Source organism: Amphiura filiformis, chromosome 11 (assembly GCF_039555335.1).
Source record: "Amphiura filiformis chromosome 11, Afil_fr2py, whole genome shotgun sequence".
Lineage (NCBI taxonomy): Eukaryota > Metazoa > Echinodermata > Ophiuroidea > Amphilepidida > Amphiuridae > Amphiura > Amphiura filiformis.
The window spans coordinates 56,931,108-56,959,107 of NC_092638.1; the positions used below are offsets into that span (position 1 = coordinate 56,931,108).

The 28,000-nt window shown below is 34.8% G+C and overlaps 1 protein-coding gene across 1 annotated transcript in view; it reads right to left on the reverse strand.

The window, feature by feature from the left end:
* LOC140165054 (uncharacterized) overlaps positions 1-25,801 on the reverse strand; it is a 51,342-nt gene extending 25,541 nt beyond the window's left edge. Inside the window, exons 1-4 of the mRNA XM_072188470.1 lie at positions 25,749-25,801; positions 9,654-9,768; positions 8,345-8,515; positions 1,348-1,381 (exon numbers count right to left, since the gene is read on the reverse strand). Coding sequence (XP_072044571.1) covers positions 1,348-1,381; positions 8,345-8,485 — 175 coding nt within the window. The 5' untranslated portion in view covers positions 8,486-8,515; positions 9,654-9,768; positions 25,749-25,801. The remainder of the gene's footprint in view (positions 1-1,347; positions 1,382-8,344; positions 8,516-9,653; positions 9,769-25,748) is intronic.
* Between the last annotated feature and the right edge of the window lie 2,199 nt (positions 25,802-28,000).

Consider the following 28,000-nt stretch of genomic DNA (forward strand, 5'->3'; position numbering starts at 1 on the left):
ATCAACAATGATTGTTTTCCTGCTTACCTGCTATTATTAGCCTATCATGAATGTCAATAAACATGGGTGGCATCACCTTTTTTATGCAATTAATGAATTAATTGTCCTTATAGCATATTTCTGTGAAATAAAATTGAGCAATTGCATCATGAAATATTATTGAATTTAAGTCTGAAAGTCTGAATGTAAATTTACTTGAATATTTGTGGTATATTACATGCTTTGGCTTATATATTTTCAAATGCTTGAATTTTATGATTTTGTAATGGTTTTATTTGGCTATAAGATTTCATAATGGTCTTATTTTACTAAATGTAGCTTTTCGCTATTTTATTTAACTATGTGCAGGATGTGTGGGCATTTCTGTGTTTGGACCACAGAGCCTAAAGGCTCTGTGGTTTGGACTTCAAGCCCATTCACTCATCCTGAATTACTTGCTTTTTCATGTGCAGAAATCTAAAGTTTGTAAATGTACTGTTATTTTGTTATTTTTGTATTTTGCAAATAATTCAAATAAATATTTTTATCACTATACTGTACATGTAAGATACATTGAAAAATCTCACCTGTTTTGCTTTACACTGCTATTGGGTTTTTTTAAAGGTCACTTGAATTCAGGCCATACTAAATTACTAGTAATAGGCTATCAGCTGAAAAATTCCAAAATATGCAATCAAGCACAACAAGGAAGTGGATATTCTGGGTGGCTGGGAAAATTTGGAAACTTTTGAATCAAAACTATTTTTTGTCTCCTCCTCTTTTTGGATTGTAAAACATTCACATCTGATGTGGAATGTTTTGGTCCCTTTTGATTATCCGCTGTCCTTTTGGAAACTGAACAATTCTGAGGACAGCTAGGTGGGAAGGGGGGGGCACTCAAGAAATAAACTGTATACATGACCAAAAAACAATAAAAATGCATGTTTGGTTTTGAACAGTCAAGTAACTTGTAAGATGCATTTAGGGCTTATACAAGGAGATTTTCAAACCACCAGTACACTTGTCTGCTTTCACAATCACCTGATTGTCAGAATTAATTTGGGTAACAGACGTAAATGAGGGTGGTTCTTGAACTACAAAAGCTGGACCGTGGGGTTTTCACAGTTTGTAAAAAGGTAAGATTAAATATTTAATTTTTAAAAACTTTTAAAATAAACAATTTTTTTATGTTCATTCTGTTTGTTTTCTGCACCACTAAAATGTGAGTTTCTCATGGAGTGAACTTTCATGTTGCAATAATTGAGTGTTGATGACATGGTCAGATCACCAGAGGTTACTTTCAAATACTGCGATATTATAAAAAGTACAATACAAACTTTAAAATTTTATTCAAAAATATTGACTTACCAGAATCCAAAGCTCTTTCCAACACAGCAAATCTCTGAAATAAAATAAATAAAAAGGTTAAAAAGATGACATATATTTTAATTGAAACATTTCAAATCAATAGAGTCGGTACAATTAAACCCAAAGTATATAATTTCCGAAATAACTGCATATAAATTGGTATTTCTCAGCATGCAGAGTTTCAATGTGTAACATGAAAGACATGATAAAGCATGGGGCATGTCTTATATAAGAGATCGATGTTTACGTTACAAGTGTCAATTTTTCCAAAGTGCCGAAAATGACATACATTTGCACTTTTCTTTCCATTATCTGTCATATTATGAAGTACCAATGTGTTAGTTCAATATAGGTTTTGAAATATTTTAACCAGTGGGGCAAGGGGCATTTCCCCCCAATATTTTTCTTGCCCCCCCGCTTGCCCTCCCCCACTTTTGTGGAAAAAACCCAAATTTATGTAAATTTCCATTTTGCACACATTTTGTTGATTTTGCCCCCCCATCCACCCCGAAATTTACTTTTCCCCATGCCCCCTCCCCCAAAAAATTCTTGGTGCCGCCACTGATTTTAACCTCATGACCCTATGTTGACATTGGCTGTAAAATAAGTTGCATTTTCCCTCAAAAAGGTACTGTGATTCATGATATTTTGTACACCATTTTGGCCCCCTACATTTATAGAATATAACTACATGTATGAAACTCTAGCATTTTATTAAATATTATTTTTTTAAAGATATACACAAACAGCAAAGTTATGAAAGTAAATCTTTTTGGTCTTACTAAATAAATTTCATACAACCATTACAATGTATGTTTTACGCTTTATGATGACAGCTACACCTAATGGACACGCACTAACCGTAACAGTTTGCATACCGATAAATAACGAAGAATTCATGCCTTTGTATTGTGTGACGTCATTCCATTCATTCCCAATAGGGCATGGTTAGCTGAAAACTAAAGTACGTAGTACTACATGGCAGAATTATGTAAAAAACCCGGCAAAGTTCTCAGAAATCACATTTTTAACACTAACTGGATTTCATTTTCAATTTCACTCGGTTTCGACTATGGTACGGTACAAAATTTTGGCACTGTATATATATGTCAATATCAGAGAAGATAGCTTACATTTCCCATAATGCATTTTTCCCATTTCAATCTTCTGATTTGCAGTGGCGGCGCCAGGAATTTTTTTTAGGGGTTAATTGAGGGGGAAAAGTGAATTTCAGGGGGGCAAAATCAACCAATTTTGCACAAAATTGACATAAAAAGTGGAAATTTTCATAATTTTGGGTTTTTACTGGGAGGAAACAGGGGGGCAAGAGTTTTGACTGGGGGAGCATTTTCCCCCTGTGGCACCGCCACTGCTGATTTGCCTATCTAGTGCAGTTGGGTCAAAAGAGACAAAATGGTGGTGAACACAGGACATCCTGATCTTGTAAAATATATTTTTTGACAGGATGTTGACCCATATTTAGCCAGTCTACTGTCAAAATGAAAATAAATGGAACTTTAGTGCTATTTGATGTAATGAATAATGTTGCAAAGGATTCTGGGAAGGGTAAAATTTCGTCTCTGCATGGTTTTAGTTTTATGCAGCCCCATAGTCTGCATTTATTTGTGGGAGGGTGGGGACTTTTAGAATGTACACTTTTTGCCAAAACCACCCTTTGAAGGTACGTTGGGAACATGTTCACTCAAAAGAAGTGGAACCTATGCAATACGTTTTTTAGCATATAGTTTGGTCAAAACATAAAATAACATTTTACATACGGGTTATTTCACTTGGAGCTGCAAACAAAAAATACAACAACAAAAAAAAGACAGAAAAAAGCCAAGAAAAAAAATAAATAAATAAATCGAATAAAAAAAAAAAATTTGATATAAGCATGTGAGCTACCAAATTAGGATTTAAACATTATATTACTAGAATGTTTTGGTTTATCCTTAGTGTAAGAGAGCACTAAATACTAATAGGATTAGAGTTGGGTTTGGGGTTAGGTTTAGGGTTAGGGTAAGGGTTAGGGTTAGGGATTAGGGTTAGGGTAGGATTAGGGTTAGGCAAAAAAAAATTGTTTGTTTGTCCATAGAGGCTTATGAAACAGTTGGGTCGGTAGGTCGGATTGTTTTGTTTTTTTTTACAGATATTGCACTTGAAACTGACAATTTGAAGACTGGTAAATAAGTCAAAACACACAGCACTTTACTGGTTTAACTCTTGAGATGGTTCTGCATGTTATACTGTGCATTTTCTTTACATTTTCTTTCTTTAAATTTATACTTACCACTGTTTTATAAGAAAAAACAAGAGCACCAATGGCGCTGTGGCTCTGTGCTTTTTTGAATGTGAAAGTAATTGCAGTCGAATGTGCAACAGGTGAAATCATATACATTGTATGTGCCAGATCACACGCAATCATACATCTTGCTGGTTGGTAGCTATATCTTATTTGCAGAGCATAATACATCCATCAATAAGTTTCATATCCACATGAGGTTTTAGTAATTTGACCACAGATGACCCCTGAGTGACCTTGGATGACCCCAAAATGACATTCCAAAAATTTGGCTTGAAATGTTGACTGTACCCACCAAGTTTCATGCCCATGCGAGTTTTTAGTAACTTAACCTCAGATGACCCCTGGGTGACCTCGGATGACCCCGAAATTACCTTCCGAAACTTTGACTCATAATGTTAAGTGTATCCATCAAGTTTCATGCTCATACGACACTTTTTAGTAATTTGACCTCGGATGACCCCTAAGTGACCTCGGATGACCCCAAAATGACCGTCAGAAAATTTGACTCTAAATGTTAACTGTACCCACCAAGTTTCATGCCCATACGACAGTTTTAGTAATTTGACCTTAGATGACCCCTGGATGACCTCGAGTGACCTTCACCCACTAACCAATACAAACTTGTTCTGTCTGGGGTCAAGATGCACCCGCCCACCAAGTTTGAAGAATGTGCGACCCCTAGTCTCCGAGAAAAAAGGTTTTTGCATATTATGCATAAATTATGCAAATTAGGTAGGTAATTACCATATTTTGCGCTGAAAATCGAATCAGGTCGAGATCCTCTGGTCATGCTACCCCACCACGTTTCATCATCATAGGGCTTAGCATTCTTACGGATCCCCAGAAACAGCTTCACAAGGCGGATTTCTTCAGATTTCCAACCATTTTGTAGAAGCGTCCGCATAAATTATGCAACTTAACAACTAAATGCGCATACTTTTCGCCAAAAACTAATCAGGTGATCAGCAGGTGTGTATCATTCCTGTCACACACGGTTTCGTTACCATGCACCGCTATCAATTTGCGCTGATATTCGCATAAATTATGCAAATTAGCTATGTTAATTTGCATATTTTCACCGAAAACATACAATTACGGAGCAAACTTGGATACCCTTCCTCCCACCAAGTAGCGTCCCCGTAGGTCTTACGGTTCCCCAGATACAGCTCCGGACAAACATTCGGACATCCCCCCCCCACACACAGACGGAAATAGTGATTACTAAGTCCCATCCTGAACAAAGTTCAGAAATGAAATTTTATCAATTTGCGCTGATTTTTGCATAAATAAGCTATGTTAATTTGCATTATTTTTCACCGCAAACATACAATTACGGAGCAAACTTAGATACCCTTCCTCCCACCAAGTAGCGCCCACGCACTGCGTGAGGTCTTACAGTTTCCCAGATACAGCTCCAGACGGACACACGGACATCCACACCCCGGACAGACAGAAATACTGAGGCGAGACAAAAATGAAATTTTATAACAAATTTTTGTGACTTGAGATCATTTGCATTTTTTGTAAACACCAAAACTGTTCTGTCCTGACATGTCTGTTGTGTCATGTGTGTTGAACCCGGTACAACCCCCGTCCAACCGAACAATCGTAAGTTCTGTTCGGATCTGGATCTGCCTGGTCTGGATGCTGTACTCCGATTAAGCAGGACTAGCCTACATCACATCAGTGTTTATTTCTGATAGATTTCACTTCATGATTTTTTCTTCAATTTCATCACTTACGAAAGTACAAAAGTAGACAATCTAGTAGTCAGTATAACCTCGGAGCAGTTCGTGTGAGACCTACGTACATGGAATAGTAGTACATGGCTTCCGAATTTGGAACTTCACATGTTCAACTTGTCATGCCGGTCGAGTCCCGCGTTTACAACTAAAATCAAACCACTTCTATATTAAGTCCATCGCTGAATTTTACAAATAACTTAAATAAACATCTTTATATTTAATAAAAAAATATTATGGTATGCTCGTAAATGCTTCGGAATGACATTTACCAGAAGCTCATGAGCTCAGAATGGTAAACAAACTAGCGTATTTTCACCTCGATTATGCACCGTAGCTCTCTGTGGTTGAGTTTGCAAGGTCAGTGGGTCAGTGAACTTAGTCTCCTATGCAGCCAGTTTGGTTACGCTCCCTCCACAAAAATGTTTGTGTGGAAGGGGCGGAACCAAACTGGCTGCTGTGGAGACTACTGCAAGAATCGATCAATCACACAAAACTGTTTGCTGATTGGTTCAGAAATGGTGATGTCATCAATCAAGAAAAACTAATCGATTTATTGGTTCAAAATAGCCTCATAGAAAAGTACGAAGTTTGTTGAGCATCGCAGCTTATCGGTAAAAACGTGACCTTTAACAAAAAATCGGCACAGTGCTTTCGTACTGCACTTGCGCAAGCCAAATCGTCCCCCAGAAAAGTCATTTGTTCAGATTTATTCGGGGATTTATTCAAGAGTCGGACATGTTCTTGACTATTTCTTGACATTCCTTACCTATCTCTTTATTTAAATTATAAAGAAATAGTGAAGAAAGTTAAGAAGTAGTCAAATAATTTCTGATCTGAACTAAATCTTAAGAAATGTACCTCCATTGGTTTCCGTCTGTATTACGCATCTTAAATTATACAGACCAGAATAATCTCTAGCACACACAGGGAACCAAGATATAACTCGATTATCGTGACTATTTTGGTCTTTTTACCCAAAAATAATACTTTTATCGCCTGAATTTCAATAAAATCTGGAGTGCAATCGATTCGAAAATAACTTAGCCAAACTTAGAAACGAAACTTAAGTCTTCATATCAGTCATTAAATGATCCTTAGCATAAAAACCAACAGCGTATTGTGGCCTGAAAATGAATGCTAGTTAGTTGCATGACAAAGGCACTGATAAGCTCCGCTCAGAGCCAAAAATCAAAAATCAAAAAAAAAAAAAAATCCCACCCCAAAAAAAAAAACCGAAAAAGAAAAAAAAAAAAAAAAAAAAGAAAAAAAAAGACACGGTCGGGACCAGGGTACACGGTCGGTCGGACGTGGACAAACAAACAATTTTTTTTGGCCTTAGGGTAATGGTTAGGGTTAGGGTAGGATTAGGGTTAGGGTAAGATTAGAGTTGGGATTTGTTTGGTATTCTCTTACATGGAGGATACACCAATGTTTTCATTAAGTTTTCAGAATATTGTTGGAAGTTGTTAAAACATTTTACCTGTATATATCCATTTTAACCTGACATTTAAAGATTGTTTGTAAAATGTTTTGTGTTTGCTGAGTAAATAGATTAGGATCACAGGAGAAAACCTTGGCTATATCTGGTTAGACTAAAAACATTCAGTCCAGTACAGGTACTAGCCAATTTCCTTAATAAGTACTACTCGGAAGTCACCTGGGCTACAGCAGGGTAACCGATAACCAAAGAGATGTATACCACTTTTTTTTGTTGGTTTTAAATAATACACAAAACAGGACAAATGACAAAAAACCTTGAGGAAAGAAAAGAAAAGGGAAAGTGATAGAAAGATGACGAAGAAGAAAAAAAGACTCAACAACAAATACAAAAGCATCTCTTTATACTGTCCCACTTCAAACGAAATGTATTCAATTTATTTATCTTCTGCGAACAAGCTTTTTCTTCTTCAATTTCTCTACAGTAAGTTGATTATTACACTTGATTATTACATGATGGTGTATGAAATTCCTTGGTTGAAAACTCCACACTTGGGACTGAAATTTGATGTTTTTTGTGTTATTTTTTGGTTCGCTACTGTCATGTTAGGATTTTATCATCATCATTACGTACAAGGTCGGCAATGGTCACTACAGTATGTAACAATTTGTTGCAACTGTGTGTACATTCAGTCACTGACCTCTAGTGATAAAAGACATTACGTAATTCTGTTGTTGCCATAGGAACAGGGCAATAACAGGAAATAGTATTTAGCAACTTTTTGCCACACATATGTAACTGCATGTTTCTGTTCACGATCACAACTAAAGTTATATGACCTTTACTAGATAGGGGCACCCAATTTTCAATTTGCTAGGAGTGCACATGTCCAATGACAATATAAAGGTTGCTTTCGAGCTTCCAATAACACCAAAATCTTCATCACAGGCAAATTGCTCAGGCCAATTTCTAAAAACTTTCTATTTTTCCTCCTAAACTGCCAACACTTTAGTCTTTTTGAGGGGAAAACCTTATGTTCATGTAATTTTGGGTGCATTTGTCTTGAATATGCACCCCAAAACCATTGCGCATACAGGGAGAACATCACTGGGAGTAAACAAACCCTGAATGCAGGATTTTTTTTGCAGGGGTGTGATATTGCCAAAATCATGTGCATTTTTTTTTTGCAGGGGTATATATGTGTTATTGCCAAAATGTGGATCTATCCCCCTCCCCACCCAATGAAACCAAAAAAACATCATAAAATCGCTTTCATGCAAAAAGTGGACTTCATGCAGCCTCCTAAACAGGTAAAAGACAAGTTTATATGAATATTATAGTTGTTATTTTTTCTTTCTACCAATACCTTTTTCAGAGGGCTTGATGATGACCTATAAACACAACAAATTTAGTCTGATTCCTTAAGGAATTCTAGTTGGGATGTGTAAACATAATATTACAAATATAATGACAAAAAATCAGGTTTGAAAAAAAAAAAAGTTTGCTTACCTTTGATGCTCTATTGTCTAGAATATGCTCTAGAAATCCAGTAAGAAGTCGCTGTGACTGTCCACGTCCAAATATCGGAGGTGTATCGGCCATGGTCCGCATGTGGGCATGGGGCTCTGAAACCAAAGGCCCACACGGCATATAGAAATGCTGGTTTGATATGCAAAATATCTGATGAAATAAAAGCGAATATTGATAATTGATGTCTGTTTGATGATCAAACTCTAAATGAAGATGGTTTTTCAAATGATTATGTTCACACTGATGATCAAAACAAATGTATTATCAATATTAATAAATCCAGCAATGTGTCTGGTATACCAGTCCAACAGAGTACTCCAGAATATAGGTTCGAATAAAGTTATTCCTGGTGTTGTAAAACTTCAATCAAATTCCTCCTCCAAATGGGTCACTATACAGAAACTCATCTTGAACAGTAAAATAAACTTCACAAACTTTAAACAGCAAAATTATATTAAATTCCTTAATGTGTGTCACTAGGCAGATAGTTTCAATAAGTTTTACGCATAACAGCAGTGTAGTGTATACATTGTATCAAACACAGCAGTGGTGGCACAGACTATTGTGATGTGCTTACTCATACGTAGTATACATACACACACAGTGCAATCAGTGCATGCCTTGCTGTGCAGCCTGTTAAATCTGACTTTAAATAAGTGCATCCTTCCTTCTATTCACATGCACTGTTGACTTGCTTTGATACCACACCTCTTTTCGCCAAACGCCAAGTGTTTCTGGAATGCTGCTTAAATTAGAAAACTTTTAATGCCAATTTATTGCACATTCTAGGGAAGCGTGGTTACCTTTTTTAAACAGCCAAGTGAGAGGATTTTCAGTAAAACATTTTTGTGTCAAAATTGAAGCATCCTATGTATAAAAGAATATATGAATATTTACTGCACATCATATATATAACAATTTGTGATACCCAATTGTTGCACATTTGATGGCATTTAAGAGGCAGAGAATTTTATTTCAATTTTATATACGGCAAAATATTTTTTTAATTGAGCGAGAATAAAGATAGAAAAAACATTGAAAATTCTATGTAAAAATGTTGAAGTTGCGATTATATGTTAAAATAAGTTTCAAAATGAATACCAACAAGACAAGTGGCCGAGCGGTCTAAGGCGCTAAGCTCACTGTAGAGTATCCATGATAGTGGTGTGCCGTGAGTTTGAACCCCACCCCTGCCAAACTTAATTTTCCTTTTTTTTTTATTTCATATTAGGGAAATGTGGCTGGGAGAATTTATGTATGGCGTGGAGTGGTGTGCTTTGATACGCACCTACATGTATGGCTTGTATGCAGGTATACAGGACGTCAGATAAGGTCAAAGTTTACTTTCAGTTTGTTTTTGCCTTGGTGGTGTACTTTGGTTTGTGTTGCCGATGAGCAGGCTTCTGGAAATAAAGAATATTAAATATTATTTTTGAAATTAATATAATTTTTTGCAACGTTGCGGCTGATACCAGTGAGTTGCAAAATTGTACTTTCAGTATCAGATTCATTTAATGATGATAATGATAATGATGATGATGATAATAATAGATTATTTAATTTATTTGAATTAACAACATTAAGGGAAGAGGTATGAACGTTTGGACAGTATTTATTGTGGGACATTAGAGCACATCAGACATATCGAATTGCATTCTGAATACGAAGAATGTCCTTCTGATATCAAATAATTTTTCTGATGATTTATACTTAAAGTGTATGTACAGGTGGGGTGAAAAGCCAACGATCAATTGACAATTTTGACCTTTCGTATTGAAGATATGATTTTTTTCCCAAAACACAAAAAAAATAGGTCTTTTTGGGAAAAAAATCCATATCTTCAATATAAAAGTTCAAAATTTTCAATTGATTTTCAGCATTTCCCCCAGCTACATACACTTTAAGAATATATCATTAGATTTATAAAAAAATTTCGAGGACTGTTATATATCAAAATTTGAAAAATATCAAATTTTAATAATTTGTATTATATCGTGAATTTCAAAAAATGAAAATTATTTGATATCAGAAAGACATGCTTCATATTCAGAATGCAATTCGATACGTCTGAGGTGCTCTCATGTCCCACAAAAAATACTGTCGAAACGCCATAAACGCTCATTCTAGATCCCTTAAGGGTACTACACCCCTGGGAAATTTTGTGCCTATTTTTGCATTTTTCTCAAAAATTATAGCGTATTGGTGACAAGTAAGATACTACAACTACTGCACTGGAAATTAGTGTTGCCAAAACTTTTCAGCGTCAGGGCGCAGCGCATTGACTCGCCAGGCCGCGGTAAAGGATTCTCACGCAGCCCAATTTTTAAGCTTTAAAAAAACGCCCAATACCGGATATTTGGGCGGATTTATCCGAATTTAGAACGCAAAACACCCAATTGGGCAGAAAAGCACTTGACTAAATGGTCACAAAATACCCATTGTAATTGCAATTTGGAGCTTCAGAGACTCAAAACCTATATAAATAGGCTAAATTGAAAGGAAATACATCAAATGACTGCCGCGGCCTGAGACTGGCAAAAGTAGCCCAATTTTAGACAAGTAGCGGCATGGTTTCTTGAGTAGCAGCAAGTGATCACCAAGTAGCCCAATTGTGCGCCTAAAGCACAGCATTTGCATCACTGCTGGAAATTTTATTTCAGCAAAGACAACAGCTGTGGAGTTACAGTCAAAAATGAGGGAAAACCAAAATTTGATCAATAAATCAATAACTGCTTGCCTTGAGTTGCTGAATTTCCAGTGCAGTAGTTGTGGTCCTTGCCCTAATTGTCACCAACGCGCTATAAATTTTGAGAAAAATGCAAAAATAGGCACAAAATTAGCCAGGGGTGTAGTACCACCTTAAGAGATTAGCAATATTGAACAGAATCTCAAGTTCAAATACATTGTAAAAAATAAAAAGGTAGATTTACAACTAACTTTTGTTGTCAAACGAGTCTTGAAAATAAACAAAGATTACAATGCAAACACCAATGTTGTTAAAACAGGATCGTAAATGAAAGCCAAAAATAAATAATAACTTATTTCCAATGGGATTCTTAATCATGTTACATGTTATATTTAATAATCAACAACAACAACAACAACAACAACAACAACAACAACAACAACAACAACAACAACAACAACAACAACAACAAAGCATGTTAGGTAAGTACAACAACCCACAAGTAATTATTCATACACTCTTGTTAGCGAGAACCAATCAGAGCAATTAGCGTTAGAAAAAGGCTAATACAGCGTGCAAAAATGCTTTCACCAAAAACATATTTATCTCTTATGATCATCTTCCTTTATTCATTACCACCAAGAGTCTAGAAGCTCTAAAACTGATTTATTTTCAGGGTGCAATATTTATTTTTTCAATTTGCTTCTTTTGTGCAATAAGTTGAACCATGAAAAATTAAGAGAAAAATAAAAGTAATAAAGAAAATCATGCAAACAAAGGTGTAACTGTGCTTATGTTTAACTTTTGTTGAGCGTTATTTTGATGGTTATAGCCACTCTTGACACCCCTGTCATTTTGCGCTCATAAGTTAAAAGCCATATTTTAACATTTCCATGAAAAATAGAATTGTATTTTTTTGGTATAAAATGTGAGTTTTCCCTGTCAGATATGTGCTCTTTAAATTTGAGCCCAAAAATAATATAGTATAGAATATACAACTCTATTGTTGCACCACATTTCAATTATTGTAATATAATATGGGGTAATTGTACCAAAACAGATTCAATTAAGTTGCAACGAATGCAGGCAAGAGCTGCTAGATATATTTGCAATGTTCCTTGGGACACATCAGGGTCTGAAGTTCTTAATCAACTCAGCTGTTTGACACTTGCTGAAATAAGAAACATCCATTTGGCAGAGTTCATGTTCAGGGTTACAAACAACATACTTCCTGATAATATTTGCATGTTATTTGAGAAAAAGGAATATAATTATAATCTCAGGCGTAATCCAAATAATGTTGATGTTCCTTTTCCTTCAAATAACTTTAAGAAACGCAGTCTTTCATACAGGGGTGCTCATCTATGGAACGATCTCTCAGCTGAAGCACAGTTGTGTGATAGACCTGCTGCGTTCAGGAGATTGCTTTACTGTAATTATGAATTGAACTTTACCTAAATGTTTGCTTTTGGTTATTACTTTGTCAATTGTACTTGCTTTGTATGCTTAATTTATATCACTTTGTCATATATAGTTTTTATACTTGTTTTGTATTTCCATTTACTTTTAATATCCTTGATTAATGATGTAATGTAACATGTAAATTTATATAGCAACACGGCCCCAGGGAAGACCAGCTCAAGGGCTGATCTGGGCTTTTCCGTGTATAAATAAAATTGAAATGAAATGAAATGAAATAGCATAAATATTGCAACAAACATTAAAATAGCCATCTGCCAATCAAACTCTACCGCCGAGTCGAGACGGTAATCAAGTGTCACTGATAACTTGTGCAATAAATATGAGCCCCCTCGCCTGGAGTAAAATTTCCAAATGGGTCGCCAAAATTGCTGCCCCTCCACCCACCAAAATTCACCCCCCCCGGCCTGCCAAAATATCTTTGCCCCCCCCCCTTTTTTCAATACTGTTTTCCTAAGCCTTTTTTTGAGTGTTTCAATTAATTAAAAGACGCCACATGAATGTGTGCCAAAATTGCTTCCCCCCCTCCCTTTGGCCCTCGGCTTTGCCAAAAATTGCTGCCCCCCTTTCAGGGTTCAGCTTGCCAAAATTTTCTTGCTCCCCCCTCCCAATTTTACAATCCCACCAGGGCTCATATATAATTATTGCACAGGCAGGCCTGGTCCTGGACAAGACAAATACAATATTAATATTAAAAGGGCATTTTGTGATCCACAGCCTCATCCCCCCACTTTTCTAAAAAAAAGTTGAGATTTTTATACCACTGGTTGACTGGAAACCTCTATCTGGCTACCCCGGCACATAATGTTTATGTACCGGTACCAAATATTTCTTGCAAATTAATTCGTTTCGCAAAAATATTGTGAGATTCAAATTTCGTTCTGGTATACCAGAACAAAATTACAACACATTGTCTTAGGAGTAGTGTAAATGTGTAATACACATAATCATGCATAACTCCCAAACACAAAATCGGAATCAAGTGAAATTTTGGGAATAAGCTTTTTTGTGGATATCTACTGAAAAATGTCATAAAAAGAGGCTGCTACTGTGCTAGGATCATGAAATACTCCTTTTTTTTGAGCATATTTTTTAGTTATAGGCCTTTAAAGATGACACTCCCAATAAAATATATTTTGGAATTCTTAATTTCATGGTATTTGACCTTGGGACTGAGTGGGTTTCCAAATACTTGAAAGTACTTCAATCAATCAATCAGATTTATTTTATTTCCATCAAAAATTACAACAAAATACAATAATTATAAAAAGTACAACACGATGGAGGAGGTACAACGATAAGCGAAGCCTGTAAATGCTGCACCCCCTGTGTAATTAAATTACACAAATTAAAACAGAACAAAAACAAAACGAGGATCTGTAGCCAAACAATTTAAAGACAAATATAATGAATCAATCAATTTAAATATAATATTGTACTATAATCATGAGTATTTAACATTTACATATAGCAAATTACAAACGCTGATATAAAGCATAAAAGCAATGATAAACAACTTTGAGATGACATATTAAGTGGAGGCAATGATTTAACAGAATGATTAACAGAAATATTACACTATAATAATGAAGCAAAACATACTTGGATCTACTTGTCATTCAGGAAGGCATGTACTCCTCTCTTAAAGAGAGAAATGTTGGTAGCCTGTCTAATCTCATAAGGTATTTGATTCCAAATTTTGGACCATTTGAGACAACAGTACTTGTTTTGTGCAGTTGGTAATTATGCTTATTTCTAGTATTATAACTGTGAATATCCTTAAGACTCTTAAACATAGCATCAAATGATTTTGGTAACATACCTTGGGTATACTTATACATAAAATAGACAACTCTTTCTTGTACATATCAAATATATCAAGAACATTGTATTTATCAAAAAGTGGTCTTGAATGGCTTAAATACGGACTATGAGATATTATTCTTAAAGCTCTTTTTTGTAGCTTAAATAATTTGTTCAGATATGCCTTGTTTGCATTTCCCCAAAGTAAAATACCGTAATTAAAATAGGGTACAACTAGTGAACAGTAAAGGTTGTACAAAGTTTGTTCGGGTAAATAATGCTTCACCTTGTTCAAAACGCCAATATTTCGAGAAGACACATTACAAATATTAACAATCTGTTTCTTCCAAGAAAGATTTTCATCAATAGTTAGACCCAGGAATTTGGCTTCTTTAACACGAGTCAGTTTACAACCATCTAAAGATATTACAATATTATTGTCATTGATTTCCTTGGTTTTGGACACAGTACCTAAAAACATGAGATTTGTCTTTTTGCATTGAGTGAAAGTTTGTTAGCTTTGAACCAGTTAATTACCTCCCTCAGCTCATTATTAATTACATTACAGAGTTCATTAATATTTTCATGTGAGTAGAAAACAGTGGTATCATCAGCGAATAAAATAAATGATAGTAATTCAGATGTGTGAGCGATGTCATTCATATAGATGATGAAAAGCAGAGGACCCAATATTGATCCTTGTGGAACGCCACATAAAATCGGTTCATAAGATGAGACTTCTGAATTGTATGACACATATTGTTTTCTCTCAGAAAGATAATTTGAAAACCATTGAGATGTTACTCCTCTAAAACCATAGTGTTCCAGTTTGCTTATCAAAATATTATGATTTATGGTGTCAAATGCTTTTGACAGGTCCATAAAAATACCAGCTGTGTGTTTCTTTTCACTACTTGCATTTTCAATGTCACATACAAAATCCAAAACTGCCATATATGTGGAATGGTTGCTTCTAAAGCCATACTGCTTATCATACAAAACATTGAACTTATTTAAAAATCAATACATCTATTATACACAATCCGTTCAAGCAATTTAGAAAAACATGGTAACACTGAAACTGGTCTGTAGTTACCAAACATTTCAGGGTTGTCTTTTTTGTATATTGGAACTACCTTTGCCATTTTTAAATCATCTGGCACAACACCTGTGTTTAAAGAGATATTTAAAATCCTTTGCAGTGGATATGCAATTTCATTCGCAACTCTTTTTTAACAATATCAGATCCTATACCATCGTGACCTGGACTTTTCTACTACCCAAAGTTGCAATAATTTTCAGAATTTCTTCTTCAGTGGTTGGTTTAAAGAAACATGTAGAACTATTTGGATTTTTAGATAATCACAAAAATCTTTACCAGTATGGCTTATACTTTGTGCTAGTTTGGGTCCAATATTTGAAAAATACTCATTGAACTTATCAGCAATTATCTTAGGATTTGTTATTGTTTCCCCATTACTTACACATTTTTGAGACATGTTACGCCTTTTACTTCTCAGTATATTGTTGAGAATCTTCCAAGTATTTCTCATACTGTACCTTTCTCTTTCAAGCAATGAAGAAAAATAATGACGTTTTGCCAGTCGGAGTAAAGATGTTAGCTTACTACGATATGATTTATATTTAGAAATGTTTTCCTCTGTTGGTTTTTGATTGATTTCTTGTACAATATATTCTTTCTACGAATCGATTTTACCAACCCTTTAGTTATCCAAGGACATCTAGGGTCATGTTTCTTGGCCCTCTTGTTGGGTTTACATTTTGGAATACACTCATCATAAAGTAGCGTAAATTTTTCAATGAACTTATTATATGACATATTTACATCATCAGATGAACAAATAAAATCCCAGTCTACGTTTTTCAGCTCATTTTGAAATTTTTGTACATTTTGCTCAGTTTTACACCGTGTGTTAAAATTACAGGTACCTTGAAGATTATCAATCTTTCTGTACAAATTTAAATTTGTAGATAGAAAGATTGGAAAGTGATCGGTTATATCTGTTACCATGATTCCAGATGTTTGACATGTATAACAATTGGTAAAATGTTATCAATAAGAGTAGCTGTTTTTGTGGTAATTCTTGTAGGCTTTGTAATACATGGATATAAGGAATAAGATGACATAGTATTTAGAAATTCAGCAGTAGGTACATGAACATCTTCATTTAACAAATTAATGTTAAAATCACCCATCAAGTATACAAGTTTATTTTCTTTATTAATAATCGACAGAACTCCATCTATATACTTATTGAATTCATGTATCCCTTGATCAGGAGGTTTATATACAACACCAATAACAATGTTTTGCAATCCTGTTCTTTCTATTTCTAGAAAGAGACTTTCAACATATTCAGGATGTTCAATACCATCCAAGTCATCACGGAGTTTATAATGTATGTTGTTCTTCATATAGAGGCAAACGCCACCACCGCCTTTATTCTTTCTGTTTGCAAATTCAAGATTATAACCGCTAACATTAAAATAATCATGTGGCTTTTCTTTTAACCATGTTTCCACCAATCCTATAACATGAAAGTCAATATCAATAGTACACATGTAATCTCTAAACGAATCAAAGTTCTTATCCAGACTCCTAATGTTAAAATTAAGGAGTGACAAATTTTCAGAAGATTCGTTAGTAACATCTCTTAACTTAGTATCAGTATAATAATTAGTGTGACTGTTAAATTGCCCTGTATTCATATCATCCTGGTATTTTGTTGGATCAATAGCCAAGTGTTCATATTTATCAACATTAAATTCACGTGGAGTATCATCAATATCAAAATACTTGTACAATTCTAATAAGAAATTTTCATCGTCAATGAAGTGGTTAAATGGTAAATTCATTGTATCATTGCATTTTACACAAAACCAATAATGATTGTCATTTTTCATGAATTCTTTTCTGCTCAGATTGCTACATGATTTATGCACAAAACATTTACAAGTGCTACATTTCAGTTTTCTGTGATTTTTCTTAACACGCTTTTGGCATACAGAACAAGGGCTACATTCAGACATCAAAACACAAAATAATATATATATATAAAATTACAATTTAAAAACAAACAAACAAATTTTTGCACTCAAATAAATTTGAGGTCAACATTAAGTATGGCCCACATGCCACAAACAATATTTGGGTGAAAAGTACTGTACAACAATGAAACGTCAGTCAGGCATTATCAGAATTACTTAAAGAACCACATGTATTACTAGGTACATGTATATCACAGATTACTAGAAAAAGAAAGATACACCCAGTATAATAGTACCTGTCAATAATTTTCGCAAACAAAACAACAACAAAAGATTTTCCTTTAACCATTTTCAGGCTTAAAACATAACCAAGCTGTTGAATAGGAAAACTGTTAACATGGTAAAAATGGTACTGGTTGGGGTGTACATATTGTAAGTAAACCATTATCTTGATCAGTTAATAACATAAGGTGTCAAAACCAACATCTTCTATAGTTAATGAGAGACACAAACTGTAGTAACTATTGACACAGTTTCGGAATTACATCATCATCATCAACATCTTGTTCAACACCACCAGGGTCTTTAATACCTTTTACTAGAGTTGTTACCAACAAATGTTTAACATCAAACAATAATTTCTGTAGACACTCTTTTGTCATCAACATCAGCCTCAAAAACTATACCATTTTCACTAGTCAACATTAGGCATTGGCAACACAAATGGTTTTTGATATTACAACTACTAATATTTCATAGTACCAATTCTATTAGAGTCAATAACAACATGATTTTCATGTTAAACAACACCACTTTGCAACAATTTTATTGCAGCTAGTACAGCATAGAAATCATTACCAGCAATTGGTTTGTGTTTAAAACCACAAGATATTATAAAGAACATTTTTAATATAAAGTCATTACCAACAATAATGTTTTGTGTTGAATACCACCAGTATTACTAACACTATTTTGTATTAGTAAATACCAACATCAGTATCATATTATAGCATCACCAGTAAATTCACAACACTTTACATTCAGTACCAGCATCAAGTTCAAAACCACCTAAATTTTTATTATAACATTTCATTCAAGTCATTACCAACTGATTCGTGTTGTATACCACTAGTATTACTAACACAATTTTTTAAAACACCAACATGTTTCATGTCATTATCAACAGCATATCAACAACATATTTTCGTTCAGTACCATCGTTAAGTTTCATGTTCAGTAGAACATTTTTAATTCTAGTCATTACCAACAATTGTTTTGTATTTAATACCATCATTATACTAGAGTCAATACCAGCGTTAAATACATGTTAACATCACCAGTACATCTGCAACATTTTTCATTTATTTTATTATTTCAGTCATTATCAATATCCAGTTCAAAAACCACTAGTTTTTCATTCAACTAATCTATAATATTTACCAACAAGGGTGTCATGATCAACATCATCAAACTTTATTTGCATCAAATCATAGACCCTGTTGTCTATGATCAAAATAATACACACATAAAAAACATTGTATCACATAGGTAGTTTAGTAGGACTACTGTCCCGTAACTACATGATAAAGACAATAATCACAATAATATAGTATAATTATTTCACATGTTTTACAATATCAAGTGCAATGTCACTGTTACTGACGCGATTGATCAGTGGACTCCGAGTACCACTTTATTTTACATTAAAGTCTGTAACTTCACTTTAGCCTTTACCGTAGGCTCCGTGCAGTAGTTCCCTGATGATATTACACTGTTACAGTGACAGTAAAGAATTATAATTATATAGTACAAAATGTTTGTAAAATGTTCACATACAAATCGCTAGCCTTTACCGTAGGCTTCCGGCCTTTGTTCGGGTTAGCATCTTGTGTTGAGTAAGTTCAGCATTTACATTCTGATTGGCTTTTGCTCTTACCGCTCTTTGTTTCTCGAACTCTTCGAAGACTTCCTTGTCAGGAAGTTTCTGCCAATCGCTGGTATTTCTTATTTGAATTATTACAGTTTTACCTGGGGTACTTGTTGGTGCTGCTACAAGGATGCGGCCATCGTGACTCCATGTATTCTTAACACCAGTTCTCTTTGCTGTATTGGTAAGCAAGTCTTGGTTAATCCTGGTCAAGTCCTCCTTTATTGTGATGTTGCTACCTTTTAATTTCTTTCTGTCTTTCATCACATCATTTCTGGCTTTGTAGTTGGTAAACTTCATCAGAATTGGTCTTGGTTCTGGTCTTGGTTTACCCACTCGATGACTGCGATCTATGTCTCGATCGTCTATTGTCACGCCCAACCTCTCCTTAGCCATAGTTTTGATGAGTTCATTTGTATCTTCTTTAGGATTCTCTGTTATTCCATTTATCCGAAGACTATTTCTACGGCTATATTGTTCAAGATCATCGAGCTCATTTTGGACATTAGATAGTTTTTCAGAAAAATCATCATCTACTTTCTTTCTCTGGTTCTTGTCCTCCTTCAATGTGTCAATCTCCAGGCATTGAGTTTTAAGGCGTGCGAGTGCGATTTGCACGCGCCGCACGCCTGAAAATGCGCCGAGGGTGCGATTTTTCGCACGCCTAAAAAAAAAAAAAAAAAAATTTTTTTTTTTTTTTTTTTTTTTCTTTTTTGGATTTAGAATGTCCCTGGAACTTAAGAATGTCCCTGAAAAAATTTTTAGAAATAAAAAAAAAAAATTACAAAAAGATTTAAAAAAACTATTAATTCATGTTCAAAATAGGCAAATTTATAATTGATGTTCACATTGCAACCTATTTATGATGTAAAGAAGCATACAAAACAAATGCATTTGAAAATCATTCATAGATTATTATGTGAACATAAGTTACGAATTTGCCTATTTTAAACAAGAATTTATAATTTTTTAAATCTTTTGTAATTTTTTGTATTTTTATTAAATTAATTACAAATGACACTAGCAATTAGTCCAAGGTCCAGGGACATTCTAAATCCAGGGGAATATAAAATGTAAAAAACAAAATTAAAAAATTACGGTAGATTGTGATATGAACACAATATACAACTTTGCCCTTTGTGCATACCAACTTGTAAAATAATTTTTTCTTGTTATTGTATTTTTTCAATTAACCACGAATGATACAAGCAAAGTTATCACCAAAGCAAATTTACAGCTAAAAGACATCTTTGCAGAATGCACCGTTCATTACCCCAGAGCTTAACCGTGGCCAATTAAAAAAAGTACATGTAGTCACAATATTGCTAAGTTTTAACTGAAAATGAAATCATAGTCATACACCAGTTTTGAAAAAGCACACCTTGATTTATTTAGGTGTGCGATTTGCAGCACACCTAAGAGCACACCTCAGGTTATCCAGGCGTGCGATTTACAGCACACCTGTCACTTTGCAAAACTCAATGCCTGAATCTCTAGTCTTATCTCATGTATTTCACTTTCACATATTTCGAGTCTTTTTCCAATCTTTTCATCAACTACTTCAGCTAATAGCTGTTTCATGTAGGCTCTATATTCGGAGCTTGCCATTAACTGGTCAGTAATACCCTGAGATGGAGGTGTACTATGATCTGTATTGGTAGATGTCTCCATATTAATCACTACATATAGTTCATCACTACATCAGTCAGTGTTGTACAGGTAGCTATAGTAGAACAGTGATAGGCATGTAGGCTCAATACTTATCACTGATTATCCCATTGATTTGTGTGTAATTGGGAGAGAGAGTGTGAAACACGTCTTCACTCCTCAAAATCAGTCAATATCGTTTTTAAAAAAAGAGGTTTATTTTTAAAATCAAAAAATATAAGTATCATATATACAAAATTATGCATATCTTAAAAGGTTGATGCTATAGAATTATGTTTAAAATTTTGGTATCATTTTGAAGCTTATTGTCTCGTGCTTACATTTTTATTCAAATCATGAAATGTCAAAAATGCGACTTGTTCCTGGTTTTGTCGGAACTAGTCACATATACGATACAGGTACAGCTCTGGGTGATTGGTCCCGCATTGCTAGATAGGTCTAGCCAAGAATGTGCTCACCCCGGGGGGTACTCAAGTTTGATTTTGGTAGGGGTGTGCCGCTGAGAATTTGAAAGTGGACCCATAAATATACCAATTTTTCAAGAAATTGTCTTAGTTTTTACAAATTTTTACAACATTTTTTGGCAAATTTCGAAATTTTGGCTAGATTGAGGCAAAATTAGGCCATTTTTCGAAGAAGTTGACAATTTAAAAAAAAAAAAACCCATTTATATACCAAAATTGGCTTAGAAAAAGGGGTCATTGATATACCAAAAGGCTGAAAATGCTACCCATATTTGCGGCACGTCCCCGTATGGTCATTTGTACTAAGTAACCCCCCTGGGACCTTCACAATCTAGGCTAGAGACCAGTGTTCGAAATTTTGGTTGTCCGTTCACCCGGGACAACCAAAACATGCACCAGTTGTTAGTTTGCTCAAACCTGACACAACTTGATGAATTGTTAAATATTAAAGAGTAATTGTTCATAAATTGACTACACTCACTCCACTTTATTGGTCACATGTAGTTGTTTCAGATTGTGGCAGCTTACGGACAACCAAAAACTTTGGTGGACAACCAGAAATTACAACCCAGGCTTTTATTTTCTTAATTCGAACACTGATATTCAAAATCTAGTTGGATTCAGTGGTGTAGCCAGTGGGGGGGAGGGGGGCCAGGGGGCCCGGTGCCTGTCATGTCCGTCGGTTCATGTAAGGCCGTCGGTTGACGAAAGGCGTTGGTGTAAAAATAATTGGGTTAACAATAGCCTAATTTTAACCCAGGGTGGCAGAAAAAAGGGGAGAATTGTACAAAATGATGAAAAATTGTGAATTATACATATAAAAAGTTTTGTGTTTTTATGTTGGTACTGCCTATTATCCTTTTTTCTTTTTTTTTTTTGCTCTTCACTTTTTCTAACCATGTAAAAAAATTTTGGGTCAATAAACAAAAATATATTTCCGTCGGTACATTTACAAGTTGTTACCCCTCGGTTCCAAAATCCTGGCTACGCCACTGGTTGGATTCGCTGAAGCATGACACTGTGTAAAAGAATGGAAGTTCAGAAGTAAACACAGCCGATCACGACAGGCGATTGCATCAAAAATGTTGCTAAAATTACACTTCAGCAAAATTTTAGACTGTCCAAAATATAGGCAAATCTTGCTCAAAATTAAAGATACAGTTGACTCATCGAAATAACTTTCATTCAAATTTCAACATTAACGAAATAAATAACCAAAAAACCATAGCAAAGTACTCTAGCATCACGTAAAATGCGTAACTATCATGTGCAATTTCAAAGCTAGAGTTCCTGAGTTTTAGTCCCGCATAAATATGTAGGTATGCTAGGTGAATTCAAATTTGCCATCAAACTGCATCATTTTACATATCAAATTAAAGCCCTTGAGTAAAGAAAGCCAAAACTGAAAACATTTTTGTCATAGCACTTTCCGTACCAAAGTTGCATCTTGTCAAAGATTGACTTTCATCAAAAAGATTCTGCTAGCAAAATTCCCCAAAACGGCATTTAGGGGTGTTTCTAGATCTTAGTCTCATGGCGATAGCAGCTTTTTTGTGGCGCCCTCTACGGAGGGGCCACATATAGGCATGACTTTGTGAAAAGCTTCTAATTTCACTCTTGCTAGATTTACTCCTTAATTGTTTTGCTAAAATTATGCCCAGCTCAGAAATAAAACCACAATATGCTAGGATTTTATTTTATTATTGTTTTCTGATATGCACGGGATAAAATGATGTGTGTATATTCTTTGTTTAAAATACAAAATTAATGGACTTATAAAAACACCAAATAACCCGTGACCTTTGTATGGTTTAAACCAGTTTACCGCCTCTTTGAACCCGATAGACGGTGACATTTGACCATTCTAATTATGTATGTTTTGAACATGTTTGCACATGAACTAGTTGTTTACAGTGTGAAGAATCTACAACATGCTCATCTATCAGGGCACAGTTCTTTAACCCCAATACATTTGTGCATTCATTGAATGACCTTTGAAAATGTGAGTACAAAACTCATACTTTGCAACTTAAGGTCAAATTTTGCACTATGATTGTTTAATTGAGGTTATTGATAATATGCCACTGGAATGAGACCATTGTGGTCCATAGTGATTGCACACAGTGAACCTAATCCTTAAACCAACACCAATTAATTATAGTTGACCAACACAACCACTGACCAAACATGAAATTGATTAACACTAATTGGTTTATGTGCTTGAATACAGCTCAGTATCTTTGTGGTGACTATCTCTGATAAAAAACATTAATTAACGAAAATCAATCCTGGTCAGCAGAGAAAGGAATACATTCGGAAGACATGACTGTGTTGAAGGTCAGAAGTTTCTTTGCAAAAATAATATTTATTGTAATATGCCTAACTGCTGGGAAGGGTTCCTAGCAAGGTAAAGTGAAAGAAACCCCAATGGCTATTTTGTCTGTTTAAAATCATGTTAAAATAGAGTTCTATGGCCGACTTAAAGTCATAATTATGACGTAATTTTGTTATTTATTAATTAATTTTAGCAGAATTAATAACATAAAAATGGGCTGTGCCCGTTTCATGAAGAATAACGATCGATCTTACCCTTGATTTAACAGGCCTGTCAATTTCTTGGTATTGTTTGATATGAAAGGAGGGTATGATTGTTTTGTATTAGTTTAAGTATTTCCTAGCCTCTCTTAGCCACATGGTTGGCTACAAAAGACACAGAGTAGCCTATACCTTAGGATAAACTGGCATGAGTGCGCCGACCCCAAGTTTTCAACATTTCAGGATTGTTTCTGGACGGAGGTCGGGTGAAAAACGAAATTACGTTTACATGACTTTGTCGAAATTCGTCGTGTGACAAGAATGAGTGTATAGATGACTAGGGGGAAGCTTACTTATTTGTGTCGTCTAGTTATCCATCATATACCCTAGGCCCTGCATAACGAAATTCAACAATATTCAATATCCAAAGCAATATCCTCACTACAATAGGCCCCCAAAACAGAACTCCCACCCCACATAATCGCAAATTGACATGAAAGCTTCATTCCATGAAGCATTTCTCTCGTCATTTGATCATCTTCTACTCTTCCCTAAAAAAATCATTATAATACCAAATCTAATCACCATGGAATTCACCATATCCCGTCCAGCTCACATTGGGCGCCACATTCCTTTTTTAAAGGAATTTTTATTTTAAAATGTAATTAAACTGCTATCAAAATCCCTGTGCAACTTGATTATCACCATAAAAATTCATATATTTGGGTCAAGTGAAGTATAAAAAACATATTTATGTAGGTTTCCTTCACCGACCTATTCTCGAAAAAAAATCAAATTTCTATGTAAATATGCATTGTGTTTGGGCCCCGGTCTCAGCGAATTTCGCTGACTAGCAAATGTGTTAACTAAGGTTTGCCTGGGTGGCAGCTAGTTCCAGTTCGTCGTACCTAGAGTTACAGTTCACTCTATTATTATCTTTTCCACAAATAAGAAACATCACAATATGTGGGCTCTAAAGATGCAGCTGAGGAACTATCTCAAGGACAGTTTGGGCATGCACTGACAAATTTAATCCCATTGTACCAGGGTTTGGGCGTGCTTGGATGATTTTAATCCCACTGTACTAGTCTATACTCCCAAAGTTGAGGTAATTGATCAACATTGATCTCATCTTTTGGGTGGGTTCAAAATTCCCAGGGTTGGCAAAACCTGCAATCTTCAAAAGTGGTCAAAATATTGCTCTGCAAAATGTCTTGATTTTCATGATTTGGATTTATCATATTGAGCAGCATTGTGTAGAGAGGGTCTACAGCATCTCTGAAAAACTGACAAATACAAGGTATATTTCTTGATGCTTGAAGTTTGGATTTCTTAAACGTACAGTGCATCCCTATGTACCGCTGCAAGACTTCAGGTCAGTAGATGTCATTATGTTTATGATAAAGACTGAAGTCTTGCTGGCAGGACTAGGGTGGCAGCCTGGGATACCTAAAATATGCATGTCAATCAGGCCTTCAATGAAGGCTTCATTTTTGATAATTGCAGCTCTGTTAATCACTCTCCTGAGATGGTGCTCCCCGGTGGTGCTCAACCAGGAGCTCAATCTATTTTTGTATCAAAACATAATAGGGATTCAAGTAGTCAGGAGCTCTGTAAATTTTACTCCTGAAATGTTGTTAAGGAGAGCTGCATGGCTGTAGGAGCTCTATAATCTGATGCAATCGAGTCCTCAAAATGAAGCCTTCATTTTTGAGGACTCGATTGCTCCCGGGGGTCTGTCAGTGTCAATGATACTTAGTTATTAATGTACAATTGAATTAAGTCTACGGCGCAGGGCGGGGATTTACATACTATTTAGGATGATCTTGACTCAATATAGGCCCGAGAATATAGGATGGTCAGGGGGATAACAGGACGGTTCGCACCCTTTCAATTTCGGACCCGTGCACTTTCGCCCCTTTCAATTTCGCACCCGTGCACTTTCGCCCCCCCTTAAAACCGCGGGTAATGTGCTGCTGTTGATTGATGATGCACAATCGATCGCTTCAACTCCCGGCGGTACAGTGGGGTGTTGTATGTGTATAGTATTGGTTGACTTTTGAGTGTTGATTGTCTGTGTTTGCAGTACCGGTACTGGGTCCAGCGTGTACAAAAGCAAATAGTATGTTGATGGACTCTCCGGTTCGATTGAATTTAATAGGCCTATATTATTAATTTATTACGATTCATATATTAAATGTGCTTCGACTAAAGATTGGTATTCATTATGTTTTTGATTTGTTATTTTGTTTTACTTAGGCCTATTTTATTTTATTTCATTTCTATTTTATTTTATTTTAAGCCTATTAATTATTTTTATTATATTATTATTATTATTATTATTATTATTATTATTATTATTATTATTATTATTATTATTATATTAATTATTATTATATTATTGTTATTAGAATTATGTTATCTTATTAGTACTTTATAATAGGCTATATAATTTAGTATTCAATTATTTATGGCCTATAAAGTATAACATTTATAGGGCCTAATATTGATATGGACAAAAATATGATGGCTTATAATTTATAATTTTATCCCATCTTTATGTTGCCGAATTGATCTTCTTTGACATGACACTAATGGAAAAAAAAATATTTAGCAAATTTCTCAAAGACAAATGCGCACAAGCAAAACAAATGCCTGCAGCAGCTTTGCGATAATGCTGTGCCGACTTTCACCACCTTTCTTCACCGCGAGTATTAGCTGCCACTGGTACGCGAAAGCGCCGGGCGTGACATGGGTTCAATCAATGCAATGGTAGCCTACGGTGACTAGGCAGTAGCACGCATATATTCGTCCCAGAACACACCCGTACCGGATCGATTGCTTGACAAGTCTCCGGGCCACGCGGCCGCGTGATTGTATAAAGTGTGACTCCTTCAACCCATTATGTAATGAATGACTTACGCGAAAGCGCCGGGTATGGTGTGGGTCCAATCAATGGTAGGGTACCGTAAACAGACACGCAAAAGTGCCATATGCCTCTTGACGTACGATCGTAAAATATTATTAATCAGGAAAGTTTTCTGTTCGTTTTAATGAGAAATGTAAATAATGAACCAAATGTTTTAACTTTTATGTCTTTTAATGAATGATGTATTTTGTCTGTGTTCTTAATTAATTTAATATATATTTCTACAAGTGTTACGTAAATTGTATAAAACAAAGAAATGTAAATACTTTTAATGAATTTTGATATATTTGATGTATGATTTTTGATGTTTATGCATTTTTATGTTTTAAAAAATTCTTACATATATAGGGCTTATGTATAATTCTACAAATTGTTATGTATATTGTTTTTATGACACAGAGCCCCTGTAATAGCAGATTTATCTGAAAGGTAGCCCTGTATAAATATGGTTTTAATAAATAACATAAAGTAAATAAACAAATTTGTGGAAAAAATGCTATCCAATTCTGCATTGTAAATGATTGACATTTATGTGTTCATGATTCATTTTGTTTACTGGCCTGTCAATCACGGACTCATTATGACGACGCTTTATTAACACCACGGCACATCTTATATCTTAATCTGCTAAATATGCCGACAATTTTAAGGCGGGATGTTTGAACTCGAAGATGTCAATAATGTAATATAGCATCTATTTCTTAGATAATAAAGATCGTGTAAAGGAGATGAATTTCTTTCTTTATTTTTCTTTTCTTTTTCCTTTTTTTTTCGTTTTTATAGTGCCTTTTTTCTTCTTTTTTTTTTTTTAATCAAGAAAGCTGCTTTGTCTTTTGAACCCTGTTTTGTTGCACGTTGCTGCACATAATAAACAGTTTTAAACAATCAATTTATTTCTATCAATTAGATTTGTTCAGTTCATCTTAATTTCTTTGGATTTCGTTTTTTCTTTCCCTTTCTTTCTTTATTTCCTTTCTTTCTTTTTTCGTTTGCATGATCAGGCTATAGGGTCCGACGCATAAATGACATCTATCTTAAAGGAGTATTTCGTGATCCTAGTATCATCTTTTTATGACATTTTTAGTAGACATGGTAGATATGCTTGAAAAAATCTTATTCCCAAAATTTCAGTTGA